The sequence below is a fragment of the Lissotriton vulgaris genome, unplaced genomic scaffold, assembly GCF_964263255.1.
Source record: "Lissotriton vulgaris unplaced genomic scaffold, aLisVul1.2 SCAFFOLD_1282, whole genome shotgun sequence".
Lineage (NCBI taxonomy): Eukaryota > Metazoa > Chordata > Amphibia > Caudata > Salamandridae > Lissotriton > Lissotriton vulgaris.
In genome coordinates, this window is record NW_028255078.1 from 259,434 (window position 1) to 285,276 (window position 25,843).

Genomic DNA, 25,843 nt, shown 5'->3' on the forward strand with positions numbered 1-25,843 from the left:
AGCGCCAAGATGCCCGTAGTGGTGAACGTGCGCTTTACAAATACTCATGTTATGTTATGTTACTCTTCTGTATTGCGACTTCGACTTACTGGAATCCTTTGACCATAAATTGGACCTTTTTTGCAGAAGCAACCTTGTGAACAGGACTGTAACTTGGACTGGTATCTTGGGGAATTTAAAAGGTACTCAAAGCTCTGTCACTTTCAAGGGCAGTACAGAGTTACCACAGAGCCGCACAATGCCACCTAGCAGTGAGCATGAGCAATACTAAGAAAAATATCTGGTTCCAGTCTCTCGCAAGAAATTATTCTGAAGGTCTGCTGTTAGAAATATCCTTCAGAAAGAAGAATTTTGCCTGACCGGATGTTATCATTGCAGGTAGAGCAATTCTGGGGACTTCTGACGAGATGCTGCATGGCTTACTGCAAAGCTGCAATCTGCTGCGGGGGCAAATATAACCTGTGAAATTCACTGTGAACCAGGATAACTGCAGGATCAGATCGGATTATGGCAACAACAGAGAGGTGCTGTTATAGTCCATTTAAGTACCTTATATAGGCCTAGGTAACACTGCAACCTTTCACCTATATCATTCCCCACATCACATACATAACGGTTCATAGGGACTGACCTTTTACCTAGATACAACACTGCATTCAGAAAGCAGGTTTTTCCCTAGTTGGAAACTCATACATTATGCATGAGGCTTCTTGGAAGCACAGCAGGACGAACATCTCCTGTATAATATCTATGTATAAAGTTCGAGGATATAATGCTGCACGGGGCTTGTAATGGTTCTTTGGCGAACTTGTCCTGTCATCTGAGGGGTGCCCCAGCTGCAGTGATTACTCCAGCTTTTGGGCTACTTTCGAAAGGGAGTTACTTAATGCTGAACAGTCAAGGATGCTGCGGAATGCTCAAGGCATCGCATATTTGGTAACTGTGAGCTCCAGGGTTACTTGTTGTATGCAAGTATTGTTTCCACTAACACATACAGTCAGGGAGGCGCCGTTGTGACCTTCACTGAATGTTTCTTTAATACAGTTTAATACTCTAGGCAGAATGAAAGCCATGCTGTTACAGAAGTCTGTGCCCTTAACCTCCACTCGAGAGACTTTTGATCTTGAGATCGCAGGGTCTTCAGCAGAGATACACGCGCTTATCCATACAAACTGCCCTTTCCATTTCGTAGAAATGGTAAATCGTATCTTTAACATGTCTGATACGACTGGCTTAGTCCACCTATTTAAGACCATAGGTTCTGGACTTCTAAGCACCTTTCAGACGGTACTTGGATTTATACCAAACTTAATACACTCCGCATTCGGAAGCATCTTTGGAGGTGTTCCGCTGTTCCTGGTTCTAATAACCGGTATCCTGATTGTCTTCTATCTGCTACGCAATGGACGTCCCGGTCACCAAGGAGATGGAAAAGGCGCTCATGGAGAGGAAATACTGTGACCGAATGGTACAACATCTAGGCACGCTTCGTCTGAGAGAACTAAGTGCATCTTCGTTCCTGTCATTTCGACTAGTCTGGATGGACTGCATCTTACCTGTCCTCCAATGCCTGTTTTGCAGATAAGAATGCGCGTTAGACCTTGGTTTAACACTCCCATCGTTGGAACAACCGGGTGTGAATGCTCTACTGGACCCGATAACGGCCAATGTTCTGCAATGTGCTCAGCGTGTTCCAATGTTGATGGTGGCATACCTTGAGCCACCGCAGGTTGTAACTGCACCTGTTGGTATGGACACCAGCTCCTCCACTAACACCCAGTCTTTGGACGGCACACAGGCTGCGTCAGCACCGGCTGTGGACAGCGTGGAACATCATCTGTGCTCAACTGACGTACTCTGCGAGGTGTTACAGGGGCCGTCTACTGCGGAAGCAAGCAACAAAAATGTTGTGTCTACCAGCCAAGAACACAAGCAATTGACCCACTTTTGGCTCGTCGTGTGCTGGAAGAAATTCGCCTTTTTTTTTAATAACAAACTCAATTTGGAACTCAGATACAAAATTGACATTCCTTTTCATTTATTGGGCATAAATGGCTTTCTTATGCTTAAAGTGGTTCGGACTATAACAACTGACAATTTTTAGAGCTAGGGCCTGCTTATTTTTTTTCCTTTTTACATTTTTAAGTCTTTTAGAAATGTTTAGACGTTTTTCAACATTTTTTAGCTACAGAAATGTTTTTCACACTTCATGCATACCAATGTCTAGTTAGAATGGTAGCACACTTATTGGTTACATATGTCGTCCAGAGGAGTGGGTGTTATATTCCATATAGGTAGCCTATATAGGCACAGGTAACACTGCAAGCTTTCACCTATATCCTTCCCTACATTACATACAAAATGGTTCATAGGGATTGACCTTTTACCCAGATACAACACTGCATTCAGAACGCAGATTTTTCCCTAGTTCGAAACTCATACATTATGCATGAGGCTTCTTGGAAGCACAGCAGAACTGACAGCAGGACGAACACCTCCTGTATAATATCTATGTATAAAGTTCAAGCCTGATGTCATCCTTTAGGCTGACACAGTAACACAGTAAGGTAGGACCCCTAGGGAGACCTGTGGGTATATATACATCATGTCTTGCTTAGACAGACAGAGGAGACCATGACTTCCCAGCTGACACACTGACCAGAGATGCTGAGGTTCCTGCATGCAGATGCTCCAACTAGCAGTGGTCAAACATCCCTCGAGGGATGTCCACTCGAGACCAAGACGGGGTCCCATATTCTCTCCTTTCTCAGGTAATGGGGTTGACTAGACCTTAGAGGGATTCTTGGCATAACACCTACACTGATGCTAGGTACATTGAGGTACATCTAGTTAGGGAGACATCGTAGTAGTACGCACTTTCTCATCATGTGCGTTATGTATTTGTACATATATCCATGATTACTGCAAAAAGGTAGAACTGTACCATCCCTTTACTTTTGTAGTACTGCTAATCATATATCTCTTCTACTGTCTAATGGTTGTTACAGCAAATCTATTCTACACTAGAATAACAATTGTTCAATAAATCTTTATTGAAACGCCCATACTGTTTATTCTGTGTATCTCTGAGACCGACTAAGTGAGCACGAGTGACTTAGCGAAAAGTAGTATATTGTTTCCACGCTTCTGCTTGATTAGGGTTGTCATGTTCTGAGGTTGCTTGAAACTATTCTCTCCCTGATAAGAGGAGATTCTAGTGGCACTGTGAGCTAGCTCATGCAAACAGGTTAACATATACGGTGGGGGTGCTCGGAACCAGTCTGCCACCAAACACACAGTGTATGTTATCCGAATGTGCAGTTCTTGTATAGGATACTTGGGAACTACACAACAGTGCAAATTTCATCTTTAAGTGTGTGGCGAGAAGGGAATGCATCCCTATTGACTTTCTTACTCTTCTGTATTGCGACTTCGACTTACTGGAATCCTTTGACCATAAACTGGACCTTTTTTGCAGCAGCAACCTTGTGAACAGGACTGTAACTTGGACTGGTATCTTGGGGAATTTAAAAGGTACTCAAAGCTCTGTCACTTTCAAGGGCAGTACAGAGTTACCACAGAGCCTGGTCCTGGTTCTGGTTCAGAGTATCTGGTTCCAGTCACTTGCAAAAAATTATTCTAAAGGTCTGCTGTTAGAAATATCCTTCAGAAAGAAGAATTTTGCCTGACCGGATGTTATCATTGCAGGTAAAGCAATTCTGGGGACTTACGACGAGATGCTGTTGTTATAATTATCATGTTTTTTTCCTTTCAGTGATCCCCTTTTTAGAGTAACATTATTTCAAAATAAAATGCACATTTATTCATGTTACTATTCAGTGCAAAGTGTTATTCAAGTCTGTTTGAATATTTTCATATTATTCTTCCTAAATAGCGTTCTCTGTTCCAATAATTCTTTTGAAATCATGTAAAAGGATTCATGGAAGCTATTCATTTCACTTCTTATTTATTATTAAACAATGAAAATGGTTTCAATGAATGTAAGTGAGAGGTTGCCAGGACCTTTTCTGCTAATTGATCTCTTGAAAAGATTCAACAGTGATCAAATACATCATGAAAGCTAGGATCATGAAAGATGGAGAGGAACATCATATCAAAGACCCAGCTGCTTACCCATCTGCCTGACGACTCAATCTAGAGTAGAAGACACTGCATATTATACTGAACACTGCTTTTTTGTTCAGAGACGGTATGATGGAGTAAATCAGCTTTGAAACTCGAATTATGCCCTTTCTTTGTGCGTAGATCAGCTTAGTTAGCCAAAGAGATGAGGAAAGGGTTGTAAATATTGACAAACAAAAGCTTTACGATTTTTCCAATATGTAGCAATACTAATTATTTTTTACACTTCTACTGAATTTTGTGGCTACTATATTGTTTAAGTTCATAATGGTTACTATTCATAATGCATGCACTAGGATAAGGGTTTGATTCTTTACAAATATTTCTGTAAAATGTACCATATTTTCCTAGTGTTTTTGAATAGATCTTTCCATAATAAAAAAAAAGAGTTTGCGTTTCACAAATTATTCCTCTCCTATCTCTAAGGAATGTTACCCGAAATGCATCTTACTCACATATTGTTTAGTGGACTGCGGGTTGGCTGCTGTCCAACTTGCTTTCTGTCTCAGGCTGGCACACTGACAAAGGCCATAGGGCCAGGGGTATAAAAAAACCTATTTCCAGGCCTTGTTCTGAAAATTGATACAGAAAACTTATCACGATCTCCACTAAGGGCACTGTATGCCTATATCAAGTTCTTGGCTTGATATTCAACGACCTCAAGTCCACTACTCAATATAGTGTTCCCAATAAAGGTGGAACATCTGACAGACTTTAAATAGAAATACGAGTCTTAGTTCTTGTGGTGATCCTCAAACTGTGCTGCATACGCAGACGACTGCTGCTGGTTTAATCAAACACAAAGATTGGTATGACAGAGAAGTGTAAAACAGGAAAGGAAATGTGTAATATGGACAATTAGATTTTTTTATTTACAATCCAATCAGGCTTCTTTTTCTCAAAGTTTGACATTTTCTGCTCTTTTTGCATTTTATTTGAATAAACACTGAAAAGATGGTTAGTTTAATAGACCACAACAAAACAGATTTCAGGGTACGTGTAGCCAGACACCAACCTTTTATACTAGAAGCCACTGAAGACATGTTAATAATGTTACCACACTTCTGTGAAAGCATCTGAAAAAAAATGAAAGACATGAACATAAAACATCAACATTTTCAAGAGAGAAGAGGCGGCTCTCTCAGCTTTGTTCTTTTGTGGACAATTTGACATCAGTCCTGTGGAATTTTAGCTAATGCACACTTTTTGAGAGTATTACTCTTGTCTAGGTGATAATAAAAGACAGTGTCTATAAACCACTGGCACTTTCGTTTGAATCTCATGGGCAGCAACCTACTCAAAGTCTATGCAAACTGATAAAAATACAATTTATTGACGTTTCGGGCACCACATGATGTCATAAAGGCTACATTGGGATACCTATGTAATAGAACTTAGGAGTGTAAGAGACCCAATGAAGCACTACCTAGCTCCCTCCAGATGAGAAGGCCTCTTTGGCACTGCACCCTTCGAAGGCCATTTATACTGCACCTATCTAGCACACATCACGGTCTTTACAGGACTCCTCCTGATAATGTTTGAGCTATGGGGTCTTTCCCTTTAGTTTCTTCTTTTCTTTCCTTTCTTCATGTAAACCATGATGTATGCATTGCCAACATGTGCCGTGTAACAGGAGGGTATTGCCAGTAACCATTCTGAGTGCTTATGTTACCATTGTTTGGTGTACAATGTTTTCTGCCATAAAACCCTAAATAAACAACTGTAAAACAGGGTTGCAATTACAGACACATAACCAATTGTATTAGCATGTTTTTCTCTCTAACATGTTGATCAATGTAATTCAATGAATCGCACAGCCTACTCTTAGTGTTTGATCATCTGTTCCAAACAATCAATGACTTCCACTCTGGGGCACCTTCTGTCCCACATGACGCCCTTTTTGTGCTAGGGGAATTTTGCCCATTGTGCCACTTCTCACACTGTGCAAATGTTCCAGGATGAATGGTTTGCGGGGTTGCCAGAATCGAGAAGCCCACCATCTTTACGCCAAACGCCCAGGACCTTTCCTTTGCTGCTTTCCCTGCCGGGAGTCTGCTGCTGTCACTCTGCCCTGCTGCCCTGTGCCGTTCCCCCCGCCGCAAGTCACCAGGCGCAGCCGCAGAGCGGGGCGAACTGTGCACTACATTACCCAGGAGCCTCAGCTTGCCCATGCCTCCAAACGCGCCCGAAGGCGCTAGAAAAAGGCGTCTCATCTCCCGCCTCGCGGGACGCGCGCAGGTGGTCGCCGGGCTAATCCGGGCAAAGGGCGGGCCCTCTGTGGCCCTCAGAGGCCAAAGGAGGCTGGGCTGGGCCACCCCTCTTTCTTTCCGTACAAGGACCTGGACATTATCTGTACACCCCTAAGTAAGCTTAACTTGGTGTTCTGTCTACCGTGCCCTATGATTCTTGCCATTACTGTTTCTTAAAGTAGCAGGGTCTTCCTTTTGCTTCTGTGTCTGATATCCTGAAACGTTTACTAATACTCCATCATTATGACTACAAAAGGCGTCCCCAAAAATGTTATTTCCCAAGCTGGGTCCCTTAAGGGGACTATTGATCATTATTTAACCAGGGCATCATCTGCTATTGAACGGGAAATTGTGAGGGCTGAACAGCGGTTATCCCTAGAATCATTGCCTAACAAACGATCCTCTTTAGGGCAATTTGACATTTCACAAATGCCTACAATACCAGGGGGTGCTAATGAGTACACAAACTCCGTTAATGCTTCTGGGATTATGGTGGAGGTAGAAAAAAGTCCAAATATGGTAGGCAGCTCTGATTTAAATAAGGGGAGCACAAGTGCTGCACCAGATGTGCAAACTCTATCCGAGGAAAGCATTCTTGGAATTTCATCCACCACATCTAACATAAATAACACTAAACTCACTGTATCTAAACAGGTCCCCACTACTATAAGGAAGCGTAAGGGTGCCAATCATAGGGGGAGGTTGGCGAAACAAGCTAAATTGCATTTAGGCCCCCCTATGGTTATTAATAATACCCCAAAACCCGTGAAGACCAATCAGGGACCAGAACTGCGCGCTTTAACTCCTCCACCAGACCTCCTGGCGCAAATTGAAGATCTAGTGAGATCCCTAATTCTGCCAATGGTAGAAAGACTTAAGAGACTAGGAGAAATGGTGGGTAACATCAAGGAAGTAACTAATGCCAATAATGTAGAAAATAAGAAATTGGCTCAAAACAAGCATATTGAGAACCAAGCAGTATCTACAGTGGCTAAAACAAATGGGGCTATAATAACAAATATAAGTCAAACTGTAGCTCTTAATACCACACCCCCCATCAAACAGGACCCCAAAGACAATAAAGGTCCTATTACACCAAAGAATGCCGCCCCGAAAGTGAGGCAGTCTAATATTTGCAATAACGTCGATGGGGTAAGTGCTGATTATGGAAGAAGTAACAGAAACAACACTCGTATAGATCTTCCGCCAGAGGCTGCACCTTTTGTGTGTGTCCTCTCTGGGGTTCCAGAGCTCCCAAACGGGAAAATAGAGGGGCATCAAGAATTAAAAAACAAAGTTGCATTTTGGTTACGCAGAAATAGACCGCTCCCCCCTAATATTGGCGGGAGAATTTTAAACGTTAGAAGGGTCGGGTGGCTAGGCCATATGACCAAGGACATACCAGGAGACTTGGTCATAGTAAACTTCAAGAGTAATCGTGTGATCCCTTTCCTAAGAAGCTGTCAACCACAAATAGGAGATGGTTGCATAGTAACATGGGAATTATCTGACTTTTACCCCAAAATTCGTCTTATGCCACTTGTAAGAACCGGTTTAGTAAATGCTCCTCTTATGGGTAATGTTGGTCCTGCTCCAACACAGTCCCTGCTGACTCACAACAGATATGCACCACTGTCAACCCTCGAAGAAAACGATTGACAGAGGGTTGGTAGTGATCCATCTCTGTTAGGGGTAGACAATGTTACTGTGTTGGCTGAGAAAAGTTTACAGGTTTTACCAGTTACACCACGCCTAGAGCCTAATGATGATCCAGTATTGTACCCCGCCTCAGTAAACTCGAGCCCCACTACAATAATGAAATCAAACATTCCCACTATGACTGGAAATGATCACTTGCCAGCCACCCATCGTACCATGATCTCTGGCTGGAATATAGCCGGGTTGGAATCTAGACTTTGGGGACCTGATTGGGTGGAATTCATAGAACAAGGGGATGTTTGGTCCTTCCAGGAAACATGGGCGGTCACTCCTCTATTTCATACTGGCTTCCTAAACTTCTTTAAATCGGCAGTCAAAGGCCACAGAGGGAGACCAGTTGGCGGTCTGACAATCTGGGTTCGCCAGCACGAAGGAGTTACAGTGGAAGAAATCCCAATTGATAGTCCGGATATATTGATTATTAGGATCCGTTCGACCAAGGGTTTTAACATTCTGCTTGTGAACGTTTATGTAAGGAGTCTTCAGGGTGGGAAAGTCTCTACAACTATTACACTCTTGGAGGACTTCCTTACTAACACACTGTGTGAGGGGAACAGGGTGGTGGTGGGAGATTTTAATACCTGTTTTGAGCCGTTAGATAGAGAGGACGGAAAGCTCACCGAGGCTGAGGATATGATGTGGGGAATTCCTCAGCTAGAACTGGTACCCATAAGGAAGTGGACACAATCCGCTATGTATATCAAAGGGCTGTGTCTTAACCTTGGATTGAGGGCAGCTAATGGAAGGGTAAAATCAGATAGGAGGGGCAAAAACACTTTCAACAATGGCAGACATAGTAGCCGAATTGATTATAATCTGATCGATGTGAAGCTATGGTCTGCTGTTGTTGATATGGAAGTTATGTCCAGACCAGAAAGTGATCATAACCCGTTAGTGTTGACCCTATTAGATTATAGCTTCTTGAGCCTCCCCCCCCCGATGACTCTAACATCGTCCAAGCGCAGGTTACTTTAAAAAATGATCTGAGCGGGTTCGGTGGCCTAAGATTGCCACAGATGAAGCAGCTAGTGCCGAGATAAGATCTCTAGTCACTCAAACTATGGAATCCCTGGGGAGCTGTGATACCCAGGATTTGATTATTTATAGAATTCCTAGTGCCCATAGAGAGTTATTCCAGAGGTTGAAAAAGTTGTTTATCAAGAGTATCTCTAACCAGGGTAGGAAGGGAACCCAGAAGAATGCTACCTGGTACGATCATAAGTGTAGGCAGGCCCAACATGAATTGATTGCCGCACTTAAATCTAGAGCACAGGGTTTAATACGGACCTGTAGAGCCACATATAAATTAGCTCAGATTAATGCAAAAAAAAATTGGGATGAGGAACATTGGAGGGTCCTCACTGAGGCTTGTGATGGTAGGAATCTGTCGCAGTTTTGGCATCATCTTAAATGGGGCAAATGCCAGGATGACCGACCAAGGTCTGCCTATGTGGGCTAACAGCAGTGGGTCAGTTTCTTTGAAAATCAGTTTAGGACAGACAATGGAGCTGTGGTGGTTCTTCCCCCGCCAAACCCTGATGAACCTCTAATATTTACGCACTCAGAGGTAAAGACCGTTATGAAATCTATCCCGAGTGGTAAAGCACCAGGCCCTGACTGCATCCCGGCAGACCTTTTCCTGCAAGAACAGGACCTCTGGGTTACTTATATCACCATCTTGGCCAACGCCTTAGCCAATGGCGCGCAGGTCCCCGATTCCTGGTTCGGTGCTGAGATTTTACCGATATATAAGAAGGGTGATCGCTCAGTCTCGTCCAATTATCGGCCAATCGGCTTAATAGACGCGGTACAAAAAATTACGGCCCGCTTAGTTCTGGGACGCATCCAGTCCTGGATGCTTGAGTCTGATATACTAACACCCTTACAAGCGGGTTTTCGAACCCATGTAGGTACCCTTGACCAGGCATTCAGGTTTGTATTACTTTACTGGAAGGTTGTCTTCATCGGGGGTGGCAAACTATATGCGGCCTTTGTGGATCTAAGGTCTGCATTTGACCTTGTACCAAGGGCAAAGCTATGGGAATGTTTAATAAAACTGAGCATGCCAGTCGAATTAGTGAGGCTTTTGGTAAACCTACATGCCCACACGTATGCACAGGGTCTCTGGGGTAAGCCTGGTGAGGTTACTGATAGATTTGATGTCGCCAAGGGTGTTAGACAAGGGTGTGTTTTGGCCCCTACTTTATTTTCTTTATTCATTAATGGGGTCCTAAACTATTTTACAAACCACCCTACAGATGCTCCATCCTTGGCCGGGATGAAAATCCCTATCATGTTCGCGGACGACACGCTTCTTATATCTAAAACGAGACAGGGACTACAGTTAGCCCTGTCTAGATTTGAACTGTTTTGCCGCGAACATGAGCTAGAGGTTAACGTGGCCAAGACCAAGTTTATGGTTTTAAGGGGGAAAAGCCAAACTACAGCCAGGGTAACAATGGGTGGAGCTACCCTTGAACAGACTTCGGTCTTTACATATCTTGGTGTCACATTTAGTGACAATCTTAGCTGGAACCCCTAGATAGACCTTCTTGCTTTAAAGCATGCTCAATTAGGTGGAGCCCTTCTTAAAGAACATAAATGTTCCCAAACAAAACCCATGCCACCACTTATGAAGATCTACAGCTCTAAAATGTTGCCAGCGATGCTGTAGGGCACTGAGCTTTGGGGTTATAGCAACTTGGACCCCCTCAAAGTGGCCCAAAATATTTCCTTAGGGCAGTAATATGCCTCCTGCAATCTACACCCCGCATTCCGCTTTTATCTGATCTAGGGTGTCAACCAGCCGAGGATGTTGTGCGATACAGACCATTAGCATTTTGGCGGCGCATGTGGACCACGCCAGAACTTTCTCTATACGCGAAAACACTGTTAGAAGTTAGGGATCTTCAGGGTTCCTACAGGATAGGCTGATTGAGCGACCTAAGAACCACATTGTTTGATATGGGGTTAGGAGAACTCTGGTGTAACCCGGATACAGCTACTTTTCTCCCGAAAAAGTTGTTTAGAGATCTGTATTGGGGATGGGTCGTCTCTAAAAGACATGCCTCATTGATAGACGGCTCATTGATGGCATCCTTTGTGTTGGTGAAGGATGTCTGTAGTCTTGAAGACTATTGGAATGAGATCGTAAGCTATTCCATCAGCTTAGAGTAGGGACACTACCGCTCAGGGGTCTAACAAAGTCTTGGGCCAACAGTGGTAATGGATACTGTCCACTGTGTTCTGAGTCGGAAGAAACAGTTGACCACTTCCTCTTTGTCTGCCCTGTGTACCATGCTCCTAGACATAAGTGGTTACGCTCAGTCTGTAGGTCACTGGGTACACGCTCAGCGAAGACAGCGGCAGAATTCTAAAGACCGATACCTCCTTACTGGTGGTAATAGGGGTTGCAAAATTTATTGGATGGGCCTGGATCCTACGGTTAAGGCTGATTAATTCACCTTTAACTGCCCTATAATATGCCATATTGGGTACAGGCCTGGCGTACCTAGGAATGATAAGTTGTATCATAGATGTTTTGTTTATACAGGTCTTTTACTGAAAATGAAGTCTTGCATATTGTGATTTAATGTTATTTTTAGTCTGTTCTTAATGTATAGTAATTTATTGTTTTAAACTATTGTACACATTTTTAACGACATTCGCGTATTTGTATTGTAGGGTAATGTACCCACTCTAACTGGTCATCTTATAGACTGAATTGTTTTTATGATTGATTTCTGTAGTATGTCTTTTATGATGAAATATCGAATAAAGACTTCTTTTGACTTGACTTGACAGCATATCTTCTGTCCAGGGTCACAAATCAAATTGCATGCTATTGTGCCCATCGACTCACTGCAACTCCAACTTTTACTTTAATATTAACTGTAGCTCATAAAGAACACACAAGGCTAGGGCTAACAAAACAACAATGAATTTCTTCCTTTCTTTTATCAAGCTAAGAAAATGAAATATTAGATGGAATTAATAGTTCTCGAGCTTAACTTCAACGGAAGAACTGCAACTCTGCAAAAATGATCCACATTGACCGAGGTGCACAGGGAGTGCTACTGAATCGTGATTTCTTGAGCGCTGCTAAATAGAGGCTTTTACCAACTACACCTGTGTTTGCAAGTACGGAGGCTCTACAGGTCTGAGTTTGGGTGCATATCCAGACGTTTGGATACATGTTAAGTAGTGTCTGCCTGATTTATGACATTCTTCACTGCAAGCTACTTCTCGTTCAGCACAATAGAAACAAACCCTCCAGCCTCTGGAAACTGCTGAATCGGACCACCAACCCTTCCTTCTCCTACCCTTGCCATCCTCTGAACTGAACTGAGAGCCCATCTAGTCATTCGGGCTTTTCCTGGACACTTCACTCCTTCAGATTGGCGCTCTTGCACTACCTTTATCTTACAGTAGCACCACTACTAAATTCATGTATGTTCCTGCAACTTTCTTCAGCAACTGGAAAAAGTAATAATACAATTAAACTAAAGTAACCCGGGGCCTCATCACCAGCGCAATGTATGCAAGGTATTCCATGTACAAAGTATAAAGAATACATTATCATCAAGTGCATATTAGTGAACCACATTTACTTCTTTCCTTTTACAACTACAATATTAATGATAGTCTGTATAACCTTTTCTGCAGTCCAGGAGGCAGGAGCAGAAGCTCTGTGTATACAGCAGCAGGTGTTACAACCATCACCGTGATACTGAACAGGGGTGAGCAGACCAGGACAGTGGTGCATATAAGTCTTGTTGACCCAGCACAATGACCAGTGTCTCTCTGTTATGGAGAAGCGGGTTAAAGGCCTACAGTCAGAAATACAGACCTAGGCGTGCATGCCATCCTCGGTCCTCCAAACAGCTGAATGCAGAAATGGCACCAGTATTAAGAGAGGTCAGTGGCATATTATTCTTATTCGATTTTACATATTCTCAGCCAGGTATGCCACTATAATTAGAAAATCTTTGGTCTCCTACCTTTGGAAGAAACACTTTGATCATCAGGTACATACTTCGCACATTAAGGTTCATAGTAAAGTCCCAGTCGGCCTCACTGCAGTCTAAAATAGTTCCATGATGGACGAAACTAGAAAGAAAATTGGAAATGCTTTAAATATGTGCCATACAATTTAAAGGGAGTCATAAGTTTTCAACTACTGAATAAAAGTGGAAAAGGTGAGATAACCAATGCCTCTTACAATTCAATCTACATGGCTATGAAGAATGGCGTCATGTAAATAGGAAGATGCTTCATGGGCCCTTGACAGGATCAAATATTGCTGCAACATTACAAAATACAGAATTTGAAATGTAGGTGCAACAGTATAAGAGACATTAATACTCTAAATCTAAATGTATGGGTAACAGAGGTTAAGCTGGAAAATACAATATATTGTCGAGATGCAACAGCATATAAATATATCCACACAATATACACATTTACCTTGCAAGAAAAACATCTTACTTGAAGGTTTCCTACAAGTCAAAAGAAACTGTTTGAGGGATCACAATTACGTTTAAAAAAACTGTGGTGATGTGATGCTGGCGGAGGCCTGTGAGTGTTCTGTGATGTCATCTAGAGTGTAAGCAGATATCCTGCCCTGAATGTTCTGTCAGTGGCAGTTGCTGCTTGTGCCTTGTACCAGCTGGGACGGCTCTCTGTATCCTTATGAATAAACCTACCTATTGAAACCTACAACTGTGTTCATTCTACATTTCAACAAAAACATTATAACAAAACCTACTAGATTACAAAACAGTTTTTTTTGTACACCAAAGCCCTACCAAGTGGGAAGCAAAATCTATGTATGGTTCTAAATTCATGATTCCCAGAATCCGAATCTTAAGCCATATACATTCATGGGTGAAAAGCAGTATCACAAACAACCTGCAAGTATGTTTGAAGGGAATGTTGGCCACCAAGCATAGTGCATGAAAGAACTACAAAGTCAAAACTTGGAGTTTTCAAAACCAGTTTGCCTCTCTTTCATGGCCAATGCCACCTTGAATGGCACCATAAATGTACTCCAGAATATATCACTAAGTATGTTTTATTTGTGGTAAATGGATAGATACATCCCCTACTTCATGAGGGTGCAGAGGAGAGAGCTTCTCGCCCAGCCTAAATGTAAATGTAGAGCAACAAAATGTTTATGTGCTATTGCACTAATCCCGCATTCAAATTAACGCAACAATTACTTATGAAAATGTATGATTATTATAGATATGCAGAAGTATGCCTAAGGATTTTTGTGAATCCTTAAAAGATTCAGACATCTAGTAAAAGTGATACTTCAAGTACAGCCCAGGGGCTACATGCAGCCCTTCTGACCTTTGCATGCGGCCCCCTGGTGAACAGCAGCACTGGGCTGCAGTTTACTTGATGGAGCACTACTATTCAGAAAATTGATCATTAAAGGGGCAAGCATTTATTTCCAACTAAAGTAGCTTATTAACTAAAGTAAAGAAAAAGAACTATAGGTGTCCTGCACCACTTAAATATATCAGTGCACTGAGAAGTTTGCTTTTAAAGTGATAGTTTGCAAACATGAATTTAGAAGCATTCATGCTATCCCCAAACCTGGCAATAACGCAAATAGTGAACTAGGAGGTAAGTCAGTTGTTATGTTCACCACCTGAGTGGCCCGTGTTGTTATTAAACATGGACAACACCTGACATCCTGACGGCATCAAAGCAGCCCAAGGTCACACAACAGGCCAAACCTTTTGTCCCCCTGGAAAATGTTTGCGAGTACCTATCGACTAAAATAATGAAGCAAACCTACAAGGTGTATAGTTCCTAACTTTTGGTGGATTGGCATCCCAAAATACAATAGGCATTTAATTAGCCAACAGAAACCGTAGTGACAAAAAGAGTTAGAACTTTTAGCCTCAAAACAAGAACATAAAACATATCCAACTACAAAACTATTTATCGCTTAATGCACCAGTCCTCCTGTTTCCCATGAATATTAGTGAATGTTAGTAATGGACTGGGGAAAATGAAAAAAAAATTGCATTATAGATACTACCAAATAAGGAAACAAGACTTTAGGGAAGTTGCACATCCAGAAGCCAAATCAGCCATTAAATAGCAGAAAGAAACTTAACAATGCCTACCTACAATCGAGAAGCGGTAACCACTGTGGTTCGGAATGGCCAAGATAAATTTCATTAGGTCAATATGCAAAAACAAACATACTATAGATGAATACATGAGCAGGTATCGCCAGAGATTAGATGATGAAGAAGTATAGTGTAACATATTGCCTATTGCAGGCCTGGACTGGAAACCCAAAGCAGCCCAGGTAAATTTTGTCAGACCAGTTCCCGTATGGTGCACAGCGTGTGCAGCGAGCAAGCCTCACCACTAAAAAGACATTTTTTTGTGTGTGTTGGGGTGTGGAAGGGATTCTGAGGGGGGAGGGGGGAGGGGGGTTCTACCCCCCCAAGAAAATTTGTGAAAAAATGGTGCTTTGTGAAACACATTTGTTATTATATATTTAATTATGTTAGCTTTTAAAGCATAGTAAATGATGACCTTACTGTGCACCAGGATACAACAATATCTGTTGGGGCTCTTCAATGATTCCCCACTATCACCCTACAACAGTGCCTCATTTCTCCATAGTTCCTCTCTCACATGTATTTTGGTTGTTTTATAGCACCTCATATCGGTGTAGGGTGTCGTAGAACTTTACATGACGCACACATACAGAGACTATGAATCGTACATGTGTAAATCAGTGTATAGAAAATGTTACACAAGGCAAAGGGGACTACAAGGTGTAGGATTCATATGCCATCCATAACGGTAGGCACCTTTTTAAAGTGTTTGGTCTGGAGAAGCACAAACTCAGGATTCAGAAAATAACAGTGGTTAGGGTTGACTTTAATAATAAGAATTCATTTCTACCCAAACAAACCTTTTTTAGCCACATCGACTAGGCTAAGAACATAACTTTTCCGGAGGTGCCAGGCAATCTTGTCTTTGTGTTGTTGTGATATTTGAATGTACGGTCTGTGTTGAGGAGGAATTCAAGGGAGTTCCCACTGTCAGTCATCTAGGATCAGAAGCCATCTGTTACAGTGAGATAGCCAGATGTGAATCAACAGATTTTTGGAGGTGCTGGCAAACCAGAGGATTTCAGTCTCAGTCCAGTTCAGCTTCGAGCTCCAATGACATCTAATTCTTGAAGAAGGATATGAGCTGCTAAATGTCAGTGGCTGAGATGAGTTTGAGGTAGAGCAGATAGTTGTTGGAACACTGATGACTTTTGATGTCACTGTGTATGGATTCCATTTATAGGTTAAAGATGAAGGAGAGTGGATGGAGCCAGGTGGTTCTCCACAGGAAAATAGGATTTCCCGGCAAATCCTAGCTGTATGATTTGATGGCAGTTGGAAAAATAAGGAGGAGACCAATGCAGGCCTGTATCAGAAGCATATGTATGTGTCCAGGTTGTGGAGCAGTGTTTCATCGTTGATAGTATTGAATGAAACAGAGGTCAATCAGGAGCAAGGGGCATTTCGGTCATTGATGATGTATGCAATATCAACCACTTTAAGAGCCGCTGTCTCTATGCAGCAGATTGACTGATGCTGGTTTGGTAGTGTAGAAAACTATTCTTGCTGATCTGCTCTTGTAACTGGGTGGGCACTGCTTTTACCAAGATTTTTCCTATGAAGGCTAGGTGGGTGACATATTAGAGGTTGGTGGAATCATCTGAGCAAGGATGGATTTTTTTAGCAAGGAGAGAATCTGTTGTGCTTTGAGGGCATCTGGAACTAATCCCTGACTGTTAATAATGATAAGCGGGGTGAGAACATGTCCTTCATAGAGTTTTGTTGATGGGTGATGGTAAAACGTCGCCTTCATAGGCGGCTGCATTGCAAGAGCTCAGAATGTTTAAGAGTTCTTCTTTAAAGGGGAGGTTAAAGGCAGGAAACTGTGATGGGGGTAGGTGGTAATATGGAATTCTGTGTAATTTCTGTGGCATCCAGTTTGTTAATATTCTCGGTGAGAGAGGGATTGATGGGATTGCATGTGTGGAATGAAGAACAAGAGTCTCAGAGTAGAATGATGAAGTGCTTGATGTCCTTAAACAATTACTTGTGTCCGTTAATCATCTTACAAATAGTGGTCATGTAGAAGGTTTATTTTAAGTCGAGTGATGAGGGATCCAAGTATACAGGGGCTTGGTTTAAGTTTGGCGAGGTAGCCTGGATGATTGGTTTGTCTCCATTCCTTTTATTGTATGTGAAAGATGTGTTCGATTTTGGCCATATTTTGGATGTACCAAGGTGTGAGGGTTTTGGTTTGGAAGTTTGAATTTTAAGTATGGAGCTGTCGTCTGCATAGTTTTTCAAAGTCGTGTTGCAGGTGTCCTGAAGTGAGAGGATATCTGATGCAGGCTAAAGGTAGTATGGCAGGTAAACTAAAAATAGGTTAAGATGAGGAGGCAAAACACCCTTCCTTGGGCACAAATCCTAGTTACTTTATGCAATCAAGACACAAAAAGATTCAGATCATGAAAAAAGATCTCTGAAGTTGAATGGAAAATAGGAACCCAGGCTGCAGAAACAGAACACACAAGGCACTGGTGATTTCTCCTCCCTTAGCCCATGGTTTTAAAGCTCATACAAAAACAAGGTAATTGTGACAGTCTTTCAATTGGTACTAGAAGAAGCAGTAACCATCACCAGACTACAGTCTTAAACTTCATGTTCTCCACTCTACCAATTTCCTGCTTTTAAAGACTCAGCCAAAGTTATCCAATAAAGTGAACAATAAGCACACCAAACACACAACGCAAAGCGAGAGGATGCGGCATGTCTAAATATGCCATACAATTTAAACATAGGCAGATACCACATTTAAATACTTCAGCCCATAACTCTACTCAGAATTAACATTCTTTCAAGTCCTGACATGAATGCAAAGTATAATATGTAAATGCTGATCCAATACTAGCTTAAGTGTCAGAATATAGTACTTCTGCCATAGGCTAAGAAGTGAATAGGTTCACTAAAAGCTTTATTGGACATTAAGCAGGGAACCTGCCTGTGTCTTGCCCAAAGGAACATTGGGTGCATGAAGATGAGCCAACTCAAACAAGCTAAAGGGAGAATATGTACCACAGGGCGTACTGCTGCTGAAAAAATCCAATAATCTCCATAACTTGCTTACACCACATATATTCCAAATGCTGTAGAGGGGATTTTCCTAGGTGTGATAAATATCACACCAAGCACCATGCCACTCGTAATAAGGGCCAAAGTGCAGGACTGCACTATAATTCGAACAATGAATTAGGGATAAGAAAACCCAAGTATCACCCACCCAAAGGTCTCCCAACCATCATAGAGAGGGGCATCACATGAACATGTATACCCGAAGACCCATTTTTAAGCTAATACTATATAGGAATTATAGAAGACCATTGGGTGAAGGCAACTCAGCACTTATTAGTGATATAGACTAGAGTTTATAATGGTACTAAAGGGAAGATGTGTTAACTGTTTATAAGGCAGACTTCACAAAACGTACTAGAGGTCTTGGAATGTGAAAGTTTGTATAGTTTATCATATAAGGCTTGTGCCTGTGCCTACATCGAGAATGGACCAACTCTGCAAAGGTTACACTTCTGACACAATCTAAACTGTTAACTAGAAATCACATAGCTCAGTAAAGTAGACTCATTATTAAAAAAATGTAGAATGTTCTTCTACAATGGGTAGTTCTATGGTCTAGCTACCTCTTGCCGCTAGAATCATAAAAAGTAAGAAATTATGTAGAATGGCAATAAACCAAGTTTAGTGCGATATTCAATGATGCAACTATGGAGTTTCTAGAAACATTGACCTATGCCACATTATTTTTACACAAAAAAAAATAGAAGGACAATTCAGTTGAATATCACATTACCCAGCAATATTCACAAGGACATCAACTTTCTCTATTTCTTTGGCCAATTGTTCGATTTGTTCTTTCTTGGTAACATCAAGAACCCGTGTCTGGATGCCTACAAAATGCAGAGAAAGACAGTGTGGTTAGACCAACAGTTAGATCCTCAATCAAAATCCAATAGAAAGAGAGACTCTCTCAAGTAGTCACTGTATTTAGCAGACTAGCAACTCATTGGCATCATGTTGCTGTCTTCTGGTACATTTACCCATTTAAGGTGGATCTTTATGAGATTCATTCTCTAATACCAACATTACCACCTAGAGCCTGAGCGCTGAGCTGTTCACAGGTGTAGCAGTGAAGACCTGGGAACTTTATGTCAGCCTCATGTCAACCAGAACAAGGACGCATCCATACGCCAACGTACGAAAAACTTGCTACTAGAGAAAAAAAGTGATCTTTAAATTTAGTTCCAAAGGTCAAGGTGAGTTTTAATCAGTATAAGGTTGGGGGAAAAAGGCTTTGGCCCGGTTTACAAATGCCCTCACTCTACTCCTGCCCACCAAAGGCACTGTTATTTTCCTTATCCACACTGTGAGAAAAAACAGTGGTACTTATTAAGGCAATTGACTGAAACTCTGTTATTGGTGCAATAAATCAGTTATAACAATGATTTCTGTGAATAAATATACGTTTTGCTTGGCTAGTAATTCCATTGATATTGTATGCTGTTAAAAGGTAGGAAATAAGTAATTTAAGTGCATGTGTATGTATAATGAAAACTGACCCTGAACAAGAACTGAGAGGTATTTGTGGTTACAAAGTGATAGAGATTTTGTGTCTGGCTTCAAGGACACTCAAATAGGTTAGTAACAAGTATTCAGTTCTCAGAACTTCCTTCAGAGGGCCACTGGTCTCCCAGGGCCTACTGGGCCAAACCATGGAGGTTGAGGCCTTTTACTACTTTTACTACTAGTGAGGTAGTGTGGCTCACTGGTTAGAGGCGGCAGACCCGAGAGCAGAGGACGGCCCGGGACCAGGGTTCGATTCCCGGCGCGGCAGGTTTCTGGACCAGGGTCAGCGGACTCGATAATTCTCTCGCCTCGGTGCCCACTCTGATCAGCGATCACACTCGGCAACTCTGGGCATTAGCTTGCCTCATCCTCACTAACGGCCCCACCAGACCGCCTGGTCTCACCCTGGAGATACCCATTAAGGGACCATCTCTCAGGGAAGCCAGGAAGGGTTTCGCAGCGGTCGAAGCGCCTTGGGACCCTCCGGGTAAGTAGTGCGCTATATAAATGCCTATACATACTGATGTCCCATGGCCCGACCTACTATGGATCTTGCTCAACTGGGCAAAGTAAACCTTCTGCACTTTAGGCTCAGTGGCAGCTGTGGTCAAGCAGTCCAGGCTCCCTCAAGGGTGCAGTAGATACTGATCAGTTAAGAACTCTTAACTCAAATTGCAAACAGTACAAACAATAAATCAATGTCCAGCCAAATACTTGCTTTTATAAGAAAAAGTAGTATTTTATTTCTAATTCTACACATGCAAAGGGATACAACATTCAGCAAGCAACAACACAATCCCCCTTGCGGTCAGGGCTCTAGTGGTTGTTAGACAAATCCTTGTTCCATACTCCTCCGTGTAACCTGCCCAGGGTTATTCCCCATTCACGTGTGGCCGCATCAGGGAATCTAAACTGTTAGGCCATGTACAAGAGCTCGCCCTTCTGACCTTTTGGGAACGTAGTCAGCAGTGTCTATGGTGCCACGCGCGGTGCATATCAGCTACGCCTCCTCCTCCTCCTCCTCCTCCTCCTCCTCCTCCTCCTCCTCCTCCTCCTCCTGAGGACACCGACACACACTCAGCGTTCCTTCTGACTCAAGGTCCCTGAGCTTTGTATTCAGATCCCCTGCTCTCTCTAGACTCCAGTGCAGCCGCTTACACCTGAGGCGGGCATCTGCTGCACACAGACAGGACCTTTCTTCTTGAACCCCTCTACTTAACTTTCAGAATTCTCCGATCTATACACTGCCCATTTGGCTCTCATAGAAGGACCGCCCCATAAGGATTTTCCCTCTCCTGGATCCGTTTCTGGCTATCTCTCGGGTATACAGATTTCTTTGTCCTGCTAATGATCCCCACATTATAAGCTGGGGCTGAAACGTCGTCGACACTCCCACAGTGACTCCCACTCTATGATGATTAATATGGAGCAAAAGTTGTTTTTCGAACTGTGACTGTTACAAACATGTATCGTTGATTGTCACTTTTTAAAGTAAATGCCTGAGGTCTGGAAATCTGTTGATTTCCATACCCTTCTGCTTTTACACACTGAATAGTAATTTTAATTGGTTCTTGCTTAGCTATTTCTTTTGTGTGTTTAAATAAATATATTCTTTCCATTCGGATATACACCTACACATCTCTGATTTTTGATTCTGTGGTTATAACTGTATGTTCTTGTGGTTGGGACCACTGTCTCTTGTCATTCAGCTCCGTTAGCAGCAAGTCCCCTGGGGCCCCATAGGCCCGGTTTCAGACTTACCTGTTCCAGCAGTACGGCAGTGTTCAACAGTTAAGTGAGTGCCCTGCCCTTGGTTGCTCCCAAGTTAGGATCCTGTACGTTGAAGCTTGTGATGGACGCAGCAGCACCCGGTGGCGCAGGCTCTCTCTGTCGAGCAGTCCTGGCACTCAGGCTTCAGTAATAGGAGCTGCTCCTGCTCGGCGGACAAAAAAGGAAAATTGCTCTTCCTCCCGTGAACCTCGGGGACTTCTCAGGAGCAGATCACAGTATGCAGGCTCGACCCGCTGGTCACAGCATTCCTTCTTTGGCCCAGCGTGACAGCCCAAAGTCTAGGGCAAAGTGGTACCACCAGCCCCTCCTGGCATATGAGGGTTGCGTGGTACTCACAATCAGGGCACAGACTCTCCTTAGGCGATCGTGCTCCCTACAGCGGCATCTCCTGGCATACGGTGCCGCTGACCTCAGCAGTCACAGGTCCTAGACACCTGGCCCAAACTCAGTTTACCGGTGACCCCCTCTGGCATACATGGTCACCGCAAAGCAGTAAGGCAGCTAGGTGCTTTCTGCACACCGCTTCCGATACAACTCAGAACAACTAGGTCCTCTCCTGGCATACTTGGGCCGCAGTCGATGCTGCACACAGGCAAAGGCCCGATCGTTGCACAGCTCCACACCTCACTGAGGGAATCCTCGTGCAGGGCTATCCACTGGACCTCGCTCCTTACAAAGCTCTCCTCTTCCTCAAAGGGCACACCAGTCTTGGCAAGAAGGCAGAGGATAGTGCTCCAAGCTCCAGGGCAGGTGATCTTGGTGTCCTGGGTGATTTCCCCATATCCAGCAGCGAGGCTAGCAGGCTTTTCCCCCACAGTCCTGGTCACAGGCATAAGTCTTACAGAGCTCATAGGAATTCAGCAATCCACAATTCTGTATGGGAGGATTCCTCTCCTCCTTCTGTATTCACCAGGCAGACCTCGGTTTCCCAAAAAGAAACCCAGGTTCCTCTATACCATGTACCCTGGCAGGCACATTACTCGGGGTAATCTCAGTACACTTACTGTTCAGCACTAATACCTCTTTCATTGTACCCTTATGTGTCCCCATGTACCCAGCACGCACACTCAGTCTGTGCACTAAGTTCAGCACTGAAGCTTTCCCATCTTTAATCAGGGTGTGTTATTTCAACACGCACTGCCAGCACACACACTCACTATGTGCACGCTGCACCACTCTTAACCCTTTATGTATTGTACTTCACACACATACATTCAGCACACGTTTTTTACACACATGCACCGCATCGCACTACATCTGTCATGTAATGCATTCCTCTCAGTCATACATACACCCAGTACATGTACTAACTACGCATACACTGCATAGTACTGCTCCATTCTAGCATGATACCCTTCCCGGGCACACATGCAATCAACGCAGAGTCGCTACTCCTGTGCGGGGCAGCACGCCACATTTACCTTATGTAGGCCAAGAGTGAGTTAAGCACACAGCAGCAGAACTTTTAAAAAGGTGAGTGAGCCTGTAGGCCTCACTCCAGTGACAAAGTAAAAAGGCCCTGTTCACTACTACTGATCATTAAACGGTTTGGTCTACCAGCGTGTTTGTGCTGCTTAACTCTTCATTAAGGTGGTAGACTTCCACCGCTATCAGGTCAACACTTTGGGCAGTGCTCACAGTCCAACAAGACTGCAATCTGTGAGACAGGCCTATGTCATGGCTCGTATGATATGTGTCCGCCTATGACCAAAAAAAACAAATCTGCATTAGGGTTCCAGACAAATGTACAGCTGGGCACGCAGGGCAGGGGTACACATCTCATACTATACAGAGGACTATGCTGTAAATGCTTGGGGAACCTGGGAGAGAGAAGTCTGCACCCATTCCTTTTGTTGTGCCCAATTCTGAATATTATTTATCTTGCCTCTCTCTTTCCATTCAACACAAATGTAACCATCAAGGTGATGTGCATGCATTCCTAACCTGGTGCTTTGCCTGAAACAAAGACAGGAGGCAAGTCACACAAACGTAAAGTGCTATTTACTGATTTTTAAAAGAAAAAAATTGTTCCAGGAAATAGAGTGGCATAAAATAAAGTATATGCCAAATGGCAGAATGATCGGCTGCTATAATTTTAGGATCTTCTGAGTGGGCTGGTGAAGGAATGCACAAACATATTTAATACTTACAAGGTCTCTGAGAGTTCACATGAGTATACATAAAAAGGTGTGTGGGGTAGGGGGGACACCGAGGGGAAATGTAAAGGACCTGATAAATTTTGAAGTTGTTACGCTAATGCAGTCACTGTCTGGCATGCTGTAGGAATCTGGCTTTTTATGTGGTGGTGCCAATGTAAGGGAAGACGACCCTTATGGTTTACAGAGCTTAAAGCAATAATCCCTGGTGCTCTACCTGTGGCAGTGGGGTCGAGCAGTTTAGGCTTATCAGAGGGTAGTGTTAAGCATTTGTTGTACAGAGAGAGTCAATAAATGAGGCACACACTCACAAAGGAAATCCAAGGCCAATTTAGAAAAAACCCACAGATTTTTATATAATTTTAGACATCAAGATAATCGAGTAAGTACTTTCTGAGAAAGTATTTTTACAGTAAAGCAAAAATATAGCAAAATAATGGTTTTTGAGGTATGAGCTTCGAACGTGGTAAAGTGATTCCATAGGAGAAACCTACACTGCATAGCTACATTTGCGAACGTTTTTCAGGGGTACCTTTCAGGACTGAAGGTACTTAGGGGGCAAGTTCCAAGAAACCACCAACATTCTGGGTTTACCTGCTCTGGTGAGTCCGGGAAAAGAGGTGCAGGTTGCGTTGGTAGGCTTGAGTGCTTTGCGGTAAAGTAAATGGCAAAGGTATCTGCAAAAGAAAGGCTGCGAGTAGGGATAAGCTTGGCAGAGCCCAATGGGGAGATCAGCTCTTGAAGGGTTTCTGGAGCACAGGGACACAGTTGGTTTTCGTGAACCCGTGCTGGGTAGTGCGGTTGCAGAGGTATTTTGACCGGAGGGTCGCTGTAGTAAGAAGCTCTTACTTGGCTTTGGTGACCTGGAGATGAAGAGAAAACAGGACAGCTGGGATACTCTTGGTACTGGCCCCAATGATCCTGAACTCCCTCGTTGGCAGGTCGGCTTTGCCGTCTGTGGTGTACAGACTGGACACACAAGCCTTGGTTGCAGTAAATGCTCCGGTACCCAGGGTATTGGTGTTGGGCAACTCCTGGAGGGCCTGGCATCTCCAGACTTAGCAAGGAGACTGATCTGACCTCCTGGAGCAGCAAAGACTGCTTCCTGGTGAGATGCTCACTCAGTAGACTCAATGGTCGTCAAGTAAGGGTACAGGGAAAATGCTGTTGGTGCCTGCAGCTGCAGGGGGGTGGCTCCTATACCCCAAGGGAAATGCTGCTTGGTTGTTGAAGTGCTGGGCAGACCTCAACAGACTTGGGAGGATGCTCAGCTTTTGTATGAGCTTCGTCGGTCCAACTGTTGAGGTACCAGCAGGAAGGCAGGGTTTGGTCCTAACTTCAGGGAAAGTCCACGGTTCTCGTGAGGGCAGCTCTCTTTGGTCCTTCTTCAGTTCCCAAGTAGACAGATCCGAATTCCTTGAGTCAGGGGGGCCCCCAAATACTGAATTTAGGGGGGTTTAGGGTAGTTGCCAATGGGCTACTTACCACTGGGGAGACTACACCCCATTATGACTGCTTTCAGAGGAGAGCAGGCATTATCCTGACATAGAGTTCCTAGTTTCACTGAAAACAAGATAGTGAATTTCCACTTCAGGTGGCTCACCTTAGGTGTGTGCCCAGTCTGTAAGTGTGACACGCCTTCTGACTAGTTAATTTTCCCACCTGCTCTCAGGCCAAATGAGCAGGGGGTGGCGTTCCTCAGGACTGGGGGAAGCTAGGGTCGCATATCAAAGGTGGCAGTGGCTTTGAAGCCTCTGGTCCAGATATGCTAAATCACTACACAATACAAAATGAGACCCAGTCCAATGGCGTACGCATATATCAGTGACTCAAGGGGGGTCCAAAAAGTCCTACTCCCCACTACTCTCTTATCCACATTATAAAGAGGTAATGCACTGTACTCCGCCGTGTTTAAAATACCTGTTCTCCTGGGCAACACAACAGAACACCCACTCAAAATGAACCAAAATATATTGGTTCACAATAGTCCACACCAGACATTGGACCTTACTCTAAATAGAGGAAAAAATGTGCGAGAAGCAAATGACCCCTCACGGAAACA

At 43.4% G+C, this 25,843-nt stretch overlaps 1 protein-coding gene across 1 annotated transcript in view; it reads right to left on the reverse strand.

Moving 5' to 3' along the window:
* BDH2 (3-hydroxybutyrate dehydrogenase 2) overlaps positions 1 to 25,843 on the reverse strand; it is a 134,148-nt gene that overhangs the window by 38,112 nt on the left and 70,193 nt on the right. The window contains exons 4-6 of the mRNA XM_086951850.1: positions 19,062 to 19,158; positions 13,112 to 13,220; positions 5,159 to 5,219 (exon numbers count right to left, since the gene is read on the reverse strand). Of these exons, the coding sequence (XP_086807976.1) occupies positions 5,159 to 5,219; positions 13,112 to 13,220; positions 19,062 to 19,158 (267 nt within the window). The remainder of the gene's footprint in view (positions 1 to 5,158; positions 5,220 to 13,111; positions 13,221 to 19,061; positions 19,159 to 25,843) is intronic.